Below are 13,915 nucleotides of genomic sequence, written 5' to 3' on the forward strand. Positions count from 1 at the left end.
CAAGGTGTGGTTGGCTTTGGCAGTTTGCCAGGAGGAAACTTTAGTACTAGATTTCAAATCACCCACCAAGCCAAGCTGTGCCGAGGCAAAGCTTTGATTAACTCTTGCATTCCCCAGACTAACCCTGCCCCGACCCACAGCTGCATTTTTATTTGGGGTGAATGACGGTGTTACAGGAAGAGCTAAAGCGAACACGGGCACTCAGGCTGAGGTGCAGCACCAACAGATTTATGAACACTGAGGTTACGAGGAGAGCCTGTTTGCAGTGGGGTATGAAATCCAAGTGTCACATAAGGAAGGGGTGGTTTCTTTTGACTAACAGGCTGTGGTTAGAATGCTGCAGATCCAAGTTTTATAGAAATGGAGTTGTAAAGAAGTACCGGTATCTTCAACTTATGTGGGGGTTTTGTGTGTGCTGATCAAATATTCTGGTGTTAAAATAGACTAGTTTCACATAGAGAGGTGACTGAAAACTGTAACTCTGAAATTTCAGAGAAAAGCTGTCTTGCTTCTGCATTCCCAAATTGGGAATGTATGTTAATAGCTTAATTTTTATGATAAAAACATGAAAAATAAGTCCCTAAAATAGCGTTGAATCAATTTTCTGATAAAACAAATTTGTTTTCCCATTTGAGATTAAAATGACCTACAGTGAGATTTTTTTTTTAACTAGGTGTTAATTAAAAATATGGAAATGGATTTAAAAAGCCTTGCAGTTCACAGTAGAAGAATTACCATAACTGATTTGTTCTCAGAGCCATGCCTGTTTTGAGATGTTTTTAAGATGTCTAAGTTACTGGTTGTTTTTCTGCATGATTGTTTCCAAAGCAAAATGTGATTCCAATAAAAACAGTAATTGAATTTACAGTCCACAGGACAAATTGTTGTTTTAACAGAAACTTACACACTCAGGCAAAGACCTTATGTTTTAGGTCTAGTAACAAAGAACACAAGCTCCCCATTTTTATGTGGCCATATATCCTGAAAAGTTTTCTAATGTGACTTTTTTTTTTTTTTTAAATCTATATTGTGTTTTTTAAATCGTGTGAGCAGCTTTTTTCCCCCTCTCAGCTCTGGATCAATATTCCTTAGGTTGTGTTGGCTTGGTTTTTTTTTTAATGCAATCTTTTAAATGTTAGTGCAGCTATTTTCTGTAGCATCAGCTGGGGGTGAATCAATATAGACAGGCTTATCCACATCTAATGCACCTGATGGCTGAGAGGAGTTTGGAGAGAGCCTGTTCCTCTGGCTTTTGGTACTGAGAGAGTGCACAGAGCATGGGGCAGGCTTGTCCATGGCCAGTCTTGCATGGAGAAAAGGCTGGTTTCTGAGGAAGTGGGTAGGAAGGGAAGGCTGTCCAACAGCAGCGGCAGACAAAGGCAGGAGGTGGAACCTCTTCCAGCATCAGGGAGTGACTGTGCTTTACTGTATCAACAACAAAATATTAGTTTTCTGCTGTCAGACTTTCTCAGGAGGAGCTCCCAGTCATTCCTTGAACCCCTTTTCCTATGAAGTTTTTAAAGTTTTCCCAGGTTTTTGGAATCTTCTTGTTGCCTTTCTTCCCTGTACAGTGGTTTGGATAAAGCCTTAAGTCTGTTCCTGCTGAACTAGGAGAAATGTGATGGGGTAACACACAACTCCAGGGGCACAGGCTGCTTTTGACTGGTGTGTGCACAGCAAGGGACACTGGAGATTCACACGTGCTGGAAACGGGCATATCTGCCTCTTTGGTAGTCATAGGGCTGACCCAAAGCCCTGTGGAACAGTGAGAGTTGGTGAGATGTTGCTGCATCTTGGATGTAACACCTGGAAAAAAAGCAGTTCAGGATAGTCCAGTGCTATTAATCTTCGCCGAGCCCCTTTTAATTGATCATTTTAATAAAAAAAAAAAAAAAGAATATTTCATATTTCCCAGCAGCAGGCAAAGCAGGGAGCCTGGGTGAGGAAGCCAGCTTTCCTAAGTTCCCCCAGGGGAAAGGGGAGGTAGCAGGCTGTGCCTGCTGTGGTCCAGGGCAGGTACATTAGGCAATTGTTGGGTTCTTAATTCATCTTACTTGCTCTGACTGTCTCTCAGGAGAGGGAATCATCTTTGCACTTCCTACAAGGATGGGTTTAGGGGGTTGACAAAGCCCCCAAAGCAGGTGTGATGAATACCAGCCCCTTAAGCAATTTAATTCTTACAGGCCATTTTGTTGCCAAAGGCATGCACTCTCATGCAAATCAGTTTTCTGAGAGTATGAAATTGCAGCAAGTATTTGTAACATGTTTGAAGCCTGGTCCCAGAAAGAGATACCCAGATGCACCTGGCCAAGTGTGCTTTCACTTTTTTTTTTTTTTTCCCCATAACATTTTCAGCATTCCTATTAGGTCTTTCCTGATTAAATTATTTGGAAAAAAAGAGATGTGCAACAAGGAAATGTAAAGCTCCAATCTGATAAGGGTGGATGCCACCAAAATATTAGAATGCCTGTTGTTCATTGGGTTCAACAGAACTTGCTTTTATGGTTTTCTCATGTGATCAACTAATAATAATAAAAAGGACCCTAATTTTTAAAAAATATTTGTAGATCTAGATAGGTGGTTATTGTGGGAAAGGTGCTTGTGGTTTTTTTGGGTTTTTAAATGGTTTTAGATCCCTGTTGGTTATGACTCTACAGCCAGAATAGGAGCTGGCTGCTCTTTCCTTGTTTTCTGGGTGCCCTTGAAGTGGAAAGTGGGGGTTGGTACTTTGAAGAGCCCAGACATGCAAGAGCTGCACTTTCAAGAACTGAAAAAAAATGCTTCACTCCTCCCCAAAATCTGTATGTATTACTTTTAAAAGCCTTTCATTAACCTTGAACATTTAAAATGATGAGACAGATCCCCAAGAAATCATGAGTTGCTTAAAAATAATTGTTGTTTTGTTCCTTTTCCTTGCAGTCTAATTTTCGAGCTCTCAAGATTTATGTTTTCAATCTTTGCTCTGCAACCATAAGAGCTAGACACTAACTTTATTTTTAAATGAAAGCTGAGATTCTCTTGTAATCCCATAACACCAGGACATTTGGCAATGCTAAATTCAATGTGAATTTAGAGTGACCATTCCAAGGTGAATCATTTAGTGATGTGTCCTCAGCATAAAAGCCAACTGAGGATTTTTTTTTATATATCTTTTATTTTGTCTTTCTAAATAATCTGAAAATTGGCAGTAATAACTGGAAGCTTGCTAAAAGCAGCAGAAGACAACTGCAGCCTAGTAAAATCAGTAATTTTTTGTTTCTGGTATGTTAGGATATTCTTACAGAATCTAGGTATTAAGGGCATTCTGCATTTAGATATCTCTAGAGAGGAAGGCTTTGGTTGTTTTTGTAGAAGCACCCTTTTCTACTCAGTCAAGCATTAAAATTGGCAGCAGTTCCTGGAGTAGAAAGAAAATCCTGGTTGTTGCCCTCATATAGTTACTGAAAACAGTAAGAGGATATGTAAAAGCTTTAACTCCAAGGAAAAATATTTATAACTGTGACAGTGTGTTTCCTTACAATAATTTATGGGCAAAATGTAAGAAAGGAGGAACACAAGCTATAAATAATATTTCTTATGTAAACATAACGGCAGTAGCAAATTCTTTTTATTTAAAAATTAATATTGATGTTCATTAATATAAATTACCACATTTGAGATGACTCTGATGTCCTTGAGGCCAGATGTCACTGACTGATTTACAGCTTCCTGGGGGGAGGAGGAGATCCTGTTTTGTCAATGTAGGCACCAAATTGCTGCAGATAGCTATTTTGGACTAGATTAATTACTAATGTATTGTCAACAAAGTCGATTCACATCTCAGCTCAGGAACATGGAAAACTCTCTTTAAAACATATTAAATTAGATTTTGAAATGCAGGAAAAAGAGCATAAAGCCTACCTTTGACTCACTGAACTTCTGTCTCATTTACGAATAGTGTTTTGAAAACTCCTGCCCAGGAACATGCACACAGAATTTCCATGTGCATCATTAGCAACTCGGGAACATAATTCAGAGGCAGAGTTTTAGGCTCTCATTGATCTTAATTCTACTTTTAATATTAATAAAATTGCGTACTGCGAAGGTGTTTAGAAGGAAGCTCTGCCATCTTTGTCGCACCACAGAGATCAGATAATCTGGATTAAGCTTTTGTGTGCTTCCTAAAATCCTTGTGTAAAGTGTTGCTGCAAAATAGGATGGCCAATGTATTTGTAGAGGTACCAGCAGCCTCCCAGGAGCCTCCTGTGGGAACGCTGGTGGGCGACGCCTCAGCAGGCAGGTGGGGTGGGTTTGTTGTGTTTGCATATGCTGGCAGGTTAAAGAGGAAGGATAAAAAAAGGCTGCCTGGTTTGAGTCAGTGCATCTCTATCCATTATGTATTCATTCAAATCCAACCACATGAAATGCAGGCACCTAACAAACCATCTCTTGTAAAACGCCTTTTATTCCAGCCGCTGAAATTCAGCATGTTTGTAGGTCCATGGCTGGGCATGCTCAGCATAAATAGCAAACTAATGTAAATCCTGTGTTACAGAGTTTGTTTGATAGCAAATCTCACATATATATGAGAGAAATCTGTGGAGGTTTCTGGTAGCACAAGGTCCTGTGGCCTACAACTAGAAACTACGCAGGTGATATGAATACAGAGAATAACACACAAAGAACTTTCTTGTAAAAATGCATCTGCCATTCATATAGAATCAAATCCATATCCATGGAAAGGCTTTGAAAGATGTTGCGAGGCTTTAGAAACGGCCCATGCTGAACATGGGATATTTTTTTTTCAGTTCTTATAAGTAATTATTTTCCTATGTTTGGTAAGATTAACTGCAGAGAATTTATGTTAAGACTGTGTGGAAAGGAGTACAGAATTTCTGATAATATTAAGCTGAAAAGGTGGTTTCAAAATGTTTCTGTGATACAAAAGCCATGTATTAAAGAGGCAAATACACCACCCCCTCAGTCTCTTTCCTCGTTTATGAAATAAGTAAACATAAACTCTAAATTCTCATTTTCAGCAAGTATGTTAGTAAATCCAAACTGACCTTGACCTTAGCTTTGCTAATTTCCAAACTCTGATATTTATTCCTGGAGGAGATTGTTTCCCTTCATACCACGTACATAAATACTGCAAACCTTTCCAATGACTTGAATTAGAGTGTAAGTAAATAGCTGGGTTTAATCTACATAATATTTTGAGAACAGACGTTCTGTGCTATGACTATTAAGATATACCCAGCAGCCATTTCTATAATACTGAAACCTCTTATATATATTATTAAAAGTAATGCTATCAGCCAGGGCTTGTTTTATGCCACAGAAACTTAAATAATAAAACACAGCATGGATAAAATCTGCAATAATAGTAACTTAAGCAAAATTAATTTAAGTAACAGATAACATCTGGGGGGAAATGTAATGGTGTATTGGTAAGTTATGCAAAGCTAATTTTATAATAACTACCACATCTGTGGAACTCATCTATTAGAATGCTTTACCAATCTTCTTTCCTGCCATTATCCTGTTTTAGAAATTTTCCTGTGTACTATGTTATTGTCTTTTCTCTGCCTACGTTTGTAAAAAGGCAATTTGCTAGGGGTGAACAACAAGAAAAGTATGTGGGTTTAAGTGCAGAACAGCACTACGCTTTTTATACTTCGATCTCTTTCTGCACACTTGTACTAGAAAGAATTCCAGAGCGGAATTGTGACATGGGGCTGTCCACGGAGAGCAGTGTCTGCAGTTCTCAGCTGGCCTGATATAACTGGGGTGGGAAAGTGTGACGCTGACAGAGACTTCCCAACCAACCTCTGCTGGGTGTCAGCTCAGCCTCCAGCCTGCTCCAACTTGCCTGGGTTCAAGTGGCCTTTTGGCACCCCACCACACCCAGGAATTAGTAGGAATATTGCACTTAATTCTCCCTCCAGCTCCTTCAGAGCAGCTGACACTGATATGCCAGCTACATTTGTGCAACTGCTTCACAATTCCTTTGTGTCTGAATTCCCGTGGACCCACCGGACCACAGTGTGCAGGAAAATATTGCCAATTAATTTTAAGGCATTATCATCTTGCCAAACTGTTTCTCACATTTCGATAGTTATATTGATTCAAGGGGACACTTTGAGTAATACATCTTTGTCATAGTGAATAATGCTCACATAATGACAAATATTCAGGAATTAAAAAAAAGGAGGATGAAGTTTTTAATGTAGGTCAGTGGAAGTAATTCACCATAAATTTACTCAGACTTCAGAAACCAGCAGCTTTTTTTTTAAAGCCACTGTAACTGTATAAAACTTACTGTGTCTCCTTCTCTGTTTTTAAATAGATTTTACTACAGAGCCATTGGTGCTATTAAACATGAGGTTTTGTTCAAAGGAAACACAAAGACTTAATTGTGTTTTTTAAAGGAAAGTATTGCATCAGAAGGACTCATTTAAATACGTTTGTTGGCTTCGGGCTCTCACCACAATTCATTTGTTCTAATTTTCCCCTGGACTTGTTAAGGACACAATGTATAGGAAGGAGCAATGCAGAATGGCATTTTTAGGTCACTATATTTTGGCTGTAAACTGTAGTGCTGCTCATAAACTTATTACTAAACAAAATGCTTCATATTCTACATTGAAGTTGCACAGTCTTTTAAAAAAACTTTTGGCTGAATGTTGGGACTATTATGGCTCATTAAAGAGACTAGTTCTGCTGTAATTTAGTTATTTCTTAATGATCCAAGGGTTATTATTAGACATGGAACAGATGAGTAAAGAATGGCTCTCTGTAAAAAGACGCAGTGAAGTAAAAATATTATTCTAAAAAAACAGAAAATCTAATCCATGCTACAAAAACGTATTTGATCAGCTTGGAACTGATTCTAAAAACCAGGTCTTTTTTTTTTTTTTTTTTTTTTTTTTTTTTTTTTTTTTTTTTTTTTTTTTTTTTTTTTTTTAAATTTGGACCAGGGGGAATAAACAGAATAATGATTTAGTCTAAATTAAGAAAATATTTTGAGTGAATAGGTAACTAACTAACCAAAAAATACTGCTTTAAGGAAGCAGAAACTAATTGTGAATTCTGATCCAGTTCAGCTAATATTTTAATAAGAAAATGTAAGGTAAGAAATCAGAGAAAATGAATATAGCTGCTAAATCAAAAAAGCTCTAGTTTAAAAAAATAGACTTTGAAAACAAAACATCCTTTTATTTTAGCAAAAATACAGTTTAGCTCATCTTTTTCATTTTGATGCAAACCCCAAACTTCCTGGCTATTCCTTTTGTGGGCACTAATACAGTGCTGAAAATTTCAATTTCAAGCAGTGGAGGAAAATGCTTCTATAAATCTATTTTTCTCCTCACTTATTATCTGCAAATATTTCTGTCAGCCTTTTGGGTTCTTATAAACATGGGCTGATACTGTCTGCCTTTTTTATCAAGCTCACACATGACAGGGAATCTTGAAGATAGTAACAATGTCCAAACAGAAGGTCTGAAAAGCTTTTAGGACTACAAAAGAGATTTTTAATGTAATAAAGTGGCTAGGTCTCACTTTTTATTTTCAATTTTTGCTGTCACTTCTGTAGATGTATAGAATCTTTAATATTTTCAGCATATGTAACTGTATCAAGTCACTAAATAAACCAAATATCAACCTAGCCACGATTTCAAAAGCATGAGGAAATTAATTTATGGGAGCTGCAATTACCCTGATGTGAATTAATGTCGTTTACTTACACCATCCAAGCAAAATCCTGTTTGTAATCGCTGACTCAGAACTGGAACATCTGCCTCGTATTCTCGATGGGCACTTCCCCTTGCAGAGGCCCCAAACGCACAATTTCAGTGTTCCTTGCTTGTTCAGAAATGCCTTTTTTCGCCCTATTTGGCACATATGTTCTCTGTCATCCTTTTTTTTTTTTTTTTCTAAAATAGGACACAGAACCTTGTCCCTTTAGAGGACGCAGGGCTGCCTTCTGCATCATTCCTGAGAACCTGAGTGTGCACAAGGTTCTTCATCCAGCTGCTGTGAGGGGGAAAAGCCATTGTCCCTGAGCATTGCTGGAGCTGCAGCTCACACACCAGCACAGCACCAGTGAGGGTCCCATGTTCCCAGCAAAGGAGCCAGTCGATGAAGCAGCAATACTCGGACCATTAGCGACTCTTAAATTATAGTCACATATAAAAACATTTTTCTTAGGGCCTTATTTGATGCAGTGTCACTACAACTTTACTCCAGCTGACTCCCTTGGTACGGCCCTGCAATTCCAAACTGCAGCAAGATCCCCGTTCAGAGGTGACAAATTTGCACTGGGGAGACAGCACGTTACCTAAGCACAGTGTTTTCTAAACGTAATTATCCACATGAGTAAGAAGCTGTAGTGTTATGAAATTATGAAAATCATCTGTTCTTTCCAAGTATTATAAAGAGGGCCCCTTGAGAGGCAGCTAGAAATTAAAGCTGATCTATAATCATTTTCACAATGCTTTCCAGTTCTGAGCACCTGGATAGTAACAGAAAAGGTATTGTTTTTTGTTGTTTGCCAGCCATTTCATTTCCATTTTAAAAAAAATCTGCAAGAAACCTCTGAGTAATGATTAAACCTGAATTACTCTTTTTATTTTTTCTTTTTTTTTTTCCTAGCAGCAGCAGGATGTGATTGAACTTGACCAACCTGAAGTTCCCTCCTCAGCTGCAGCGACAGAATCTCAGGTATGGAGTTTTGTTCCTTTTAATTTATTGTAGGGTTTTTGTGAGCTATTTTCCTATGAATTCCCATTGGAGCCCAGTCACTGATGACATTTATTCCCCAGAATATGACATGCATTCTCTTCTAAGATTGAATGAAATTACTTTTAATGCATTAATCAGTCAGCTGAGGACTTTTATTTGAGTCGTCACCTCTGGGCTCTTGCCCCTTCTAACTTCATGGCCTCAGGACCTCTCTGCCAACCTGGGCAGTGCAAGACCAGCAACACTGCTGGTCCCTGTCAGAGCAGCACTTCCCCAAATCAGCTCCCTGTATTGTTGCATGCCTTTGGCTGGTGCTGTTTGGTCTCGTGGAGGGCAGGATGATGTTCTAACTTGCGTATTTCTTGTTGGTGGTCGCTGCCAGGGGTCTGATCAGGAGGATTACCTGGAAGAGTCCTCCGAGGCAGATGCTGTGGCGGGTGTCACTGCTGAAGATCAGAAGTCTGCAGAGTGTGAAATCCCAAATGAAATTATTGGCAACCTTGAGGTACTATTACTAGAAAGCTATTCACTAATTCTGTCTATGGTTAATTAGCTAGCTCAGCCTTAATGAATATAAACTGTATTTGTGCTAAAGCTGGCAAAAAGCACATCCATATGCTGTAAAAATGTGAATTAGCCTCTATAAATAACTCCTAGTTTAGTCAGCTTACGTGTGATAAGATAAAAAATATTCAGTAATATAACAACATATATCTTCAGCATTACTATGTGTCAAGAAACACAGACCAAATCCTGCTCTCAGTGATGTCAGTGATAAAATTCCTTCTCAGGGGTTCAGGACCAGCTGCTGTGATGGAGTACATGCAATGTGTGCTTAATATAAATTGTTTGATGCATCTGTGATACACGTCCTTCAATCTGTGGAAGAAATAACAGGTTTATGCCAATTTGAGGCTTTGTTTGTTCGGTGCGTGACTGTCCAAGAGCTGCCTCAATGGAACACATCAGGTGACAGTATGGGGGCTACAGACACTGAGGGGTCCATGATTTCTTTCTGTGGGGTTCATGAAAGGAAAGGAAGCTATTGACACTGGACTTAAGTAAGAAATTATTGAAAATAAACCAGCTAGAACGGAGTTCCACCAAGAAACTGCTGGAATTTGGTCTTATTTGCAACAACCAGGTGGCACTTAGAACTTTAGATACAGCACATCAGACACTATTGACCAAGCAGCACTTTAATAAATATCTAATATTGTCTGAAAATAGTGTGATGTTGATAAATTCTTTTACATGGACTACACATGAATGGTGAATATAAATTAGAATAATAATGCCATCATTAGATGTATCTATTTGATTTCATACTCCATTTCAACATTTCAAACATGTCTTTGGAAACAGGAGGGAATCCCTGGCGTATGTTGTCTTATTCCTGTCCCTAACTGTAGAAAAAAAAAAAAAATCCTGGTTTTCGCTACACCATCAGTGTCAGTGCTAAGAGTTTTTCCTTTACAAAACCTGCACAGATGAGAGAAAGGCTTTATTTTTTTCTTCTTTTGCAACTCTGGGTGTATACACAAAGAATGATTTCCCTTCAGTTGTTAAGTCTTTCACAAGTATATCTTTCCCACCTGTTTTCTCAGTTTCGTGACCTCAGAAGTCATCCTATAATGAGATTTTTACCTGATCCATGATCAAACTCATACAATTTTTTCGTTATGTGTGGACTGTGGTTTCACAATCTGCATTGTGTCTTAACACATGCATTAACAAGGCAGCTGTTGCTCTAATTGATGCTAGAAAATAACTTTTATTGGGATATCACTCAGTGGTCTCAGCAGCAGCCATAGTGAAGGAGGATAGAAGAGGATTAGCCTAAGGGTCAGTGTTCCACAGCAAAACAACTTAATATACACACATAATGTGAAGGGGTGAGGACATATTTGGTGATACTTGAGGCTGGGTTGACTATAGTGACGGTCATCTGCAAAGGTACAGAACTGGGAGAGAAATTCCAGCCTTTTGGTTCCCAGCTGAGGTACTGTGAACTTTGAAAACATTTTAGCTGTGGTTATCCATTGATTGCAGAATAGCGCTGGTAGGGATTTCTAGGACTGACAAGACACAAAGTTCTTAAAATGTCACGTGTTTCTGGGACAAACCCATTTGCTTTATCAAAATTGCCTGAATTCCATTAAGAATGCAACTCTAAGTTTTGGGATAATTTATGCAGAGTTTGTAAAGGACCTCTGAGCCTGTTCCACTTGTTTGAGCAAAACTTTGTGACTCTTAAAGTCATTGCAGTCCTTCCGTCTCTCTTGTATTTTTGGAGTAGTGACTGTTGATATTGAGAAATATATGTAAATTACCTATAAACCTCCAGTATTTGTGGCCCTTTATCCAGTGATCCCACATTTCCAAATGCCATAGAATCAGAGATTTCTACACATTATCACTGCCAAAGATTTTACTAAAATATGTCCCAGCCCTTGTACCTTCCCCACAAATGCTACATTCCAAATTAAATGCTCAGTGTCTGCAGCAGTCTGGATTTCCAGAATGAGATACACATTCATAATTGTGCTGGTAATTAAGACAGACAAGCAGCATCACAGAAGTATGTTTTTTTTTATTGTTCATTTTCAGTAATGCTTTCTAATTCCAGCAATGTTTCAATAAAACACATTACACTAGAGAACAAACATCTGCAGCAAAGGAAAACAGTGGCAACAACCAAATCCCAAAGCAATTTTTCTGGTTTGGTGTATATTGGTAAAGGCTGTCTGAGAACACAGGCAAATTATCCTATCTCCCAAGACAAGGTTACGTGAGGAATGGCTGTCCCAGATCCCTTCCTGCTGATGGCAGCCATGCCACACATCGGAATCGTGCACGGCAATACGATAACGTGTTATCACATAAGTCCAGGCTGGAACACCGTTCTGTCTGCAAAACAGGAAGGTGTGTAGGATAATGTCTGCCTTGCTGCACTACAGTGTGTCAAAACCACAAAGACAATGTGCAGCCCAAGATAGCTCCATCATAACCACTTCTTTCTTCTGATTTTCTTTGCAGGCAGACATAAATGAAAAGCTGGAAATGCAGGAAGAAGCTTAGACTCAGAGAACAGAAAAATTAAAAACTCCTAAATAGCCAGATAAGAAAGGTGATGCTGGATTTCACAGGAATGGGGCAGTAGGGGATGGCACACACAGAGCTGGCTCCCTGCCTGAACATAATTATTTCTGTATAAAGGAAAGTGGTTCTGTTAACGTTTACCTAGAAGTAGTTCATCCCAGTTCCTCAAATTCACTGTGTTCTGCCAGCGTTGTTGTTTAGTTTAGGCTTAAGTTGAAGATTATAAACAGAAGGACACATAATTAAAACATGTCGAAGTTCAGTTTATTTCTGAATAGAAATCCTAGCTTAAAAAAAAAAAATCGTTGAAGTTTCATTCTCTTTCCTTCTTCCAGTTGTGAAATATTTAACAGTTTCTGCTTTACACCCATGGTTTTTTTCAAGAAATGTTGCTACAAGGAGAATACATAGAGAGGAAACATCATTTTGAGGCACTGCAGATATAATAAGGAGGGAATTTAATTAACATGTAATTACACACTTTTCACTGTAGCTATTCTTTAATAATATGTATGTTATTTAATTTTAATTTGCTTCCTAAGCTTTAAAACACACTTAATAGCTTACACTTCTTTCTTTCTACCATGTTAAATTGAATAAATAAAGAGTTTGCACTTCAGTATTCCTTTAGATTTCAGTGGAATTTTTTCTGGAATGCATGTAACCTTTCATCTGAGAATGTTTCCATATTTTTTCCAGACATTAGAGAAATGTTTCATACTCAAAAGGAATTCAACCAAATAAATGACCTCAGAAGAACCGGTTTAACATCTATGTTGCAGAACTGTAGCCTGTATTTATTGTGTCACAGAACTCTGTGCCCTAGAAAGCATGTGAAGTACAAGTCATGCTTTGAAGTGTAAAGGCTGGATTGGATTACATGTTTAGTGGAATATTTGAGAAATGGAGTGTTTTATTCATTACATTTTCATATTTGTCTCCCACTCAGTAAAAAGTTAGTTTTTGTTTCATTTCATCCCTGTTTTTTTGATGCTGGTAAATAAAAAAAAAAAAAAAAAAATTGGCAAACCTGACTCAGCCCAATCAAAAGAAAAAAAGTGGCTTGTAACAGATGAGGGCTCTGAGCTCCTGTAACGCAATGGTTTGGTGTTCGAAGTGAACAGAGTATTTTTCTGGGTCTCTGGGCACTGAGAGAGATTCTTCCCCTGGTGGCTGATAAGGAAAAGTGAGCTCTTAAACGATTCACTTCCAAGTTTTCTTGGTTGCTCTTTCCAGTGCTGGCCAGGAAATTACTGTGAGCTTCCTTTCGGCTATTAACAGCTAACTGTTCTGCTTTGAACAATGAAGGAATTCCTGAATCATTATTAGTTTTACCTTTAAAAAAATATTTTGATTCCTGGTTATGTTCTTTTGTTGTTTTATTGCTATGAAATACAACTTTTTTTGCTATCAAAACTTTCTGAAATCAAAATGTCCTTTACTTTGATACATAAATCCACCTCCCAGCACACTATGCTAATGTCACTGCTTCCCTGGTTTTGAACTCAAAGGTGAGAACAGAACTTTTGAAGAGAGCTGTCCATATGACAAAGAGTATTTTAAATACTTTTTAGTGAAAATGTGTTATTGGCAATTTAGCATTGTTTAGCACTTCAGACCTAAATCTGAGGACTGCAGCATTCCTGCTGTAGCACTAAGCAGAAAGGGAATAGCTGTGATTTATGTTAAGACCAATTGTAAACAAAGGCTTTTGCCCATAGCTCTTTCTCTCTCTCTCTCTCCCAGATTTTGTAGAACCTCTGGGAAATTTTAAAGTGCTTTGAAGATGAGAAATTGTATATGAACATCAAGTAATACTGTGATGATTTGTTAGCAGTCAGTACATATGCATAACAGCTGAGGTAGTGCAGAAATCCAAAGTGGAGTCCAAATCCCACAAACTGTATTTGTAACCATCTTTCTGCTGAACTAAATAATGGTACCAATAAAAAATAGCCCCTGGGATTTTTTAGGAGTGGGAAGGAGGATGGTGAGGAGGCTGAAGGAGGGAGGATGAGTAGAAGGTAGACGTAGCATCTCTCTAAGCAGTCGGAGTGCATATTCTGACACAGCATATGAACATTGAGTT

At 38.2% G+C, this 13,915-nt stretch overlaps 1 protein-coding gene across 1 annotated transcript in view; it reads left to right on the forward strand.

The window, feature by feature from the left end:
- CABCOCO1 (ciliary associated calcium binding coiled-coil 1) overlaps window positions 1–12,876 on the forward strand; it is a 226,414-nt gene extending 213,538 nt beyond the window's left edge. Inside the window, exons 8-10 of the mRNA XM_027896466.1 lie at window positions 8,635–8,703; window positions 9,107–9,229; window positions 11,764–12,876. Coding sequence (XP_027752267.1) covers window positions 8,635–8,703; window positions 9,107–9,229; window positions 11,764–11,805 — 234 coding nt within the window. The 3' untranslated portion in view covers window positions 11,806–12,876. The remainder of the gene's footprint in view (window positions 1–8,634; window positions 8,704–9,106; window positions 9,230–11,763) is intronic.
- The last annotated feature ends 1,039 nt before the right edge of the window (window positions 12,877–13,915 follow it).

The sequence above is a fragment of the Empidonax traillii genome, unplaced genomic scaffold (assembly GCF_003031625.1).
Source record: "Empidonax traillii isolate 1590-97213 ecotype Southwest subspecies unplaced genomic scaffold, ASM303162v1 scaffold498:size1131258, whole genome shotgun sequence".
In the NCBI taxonomy this organism is placed as follows: domain Eukaryota; kingdom Metazoa; phylum Chordata; class Aves; order Passeriformes; family Tyrannidae; genus Empidonax; species Empidonax traillii.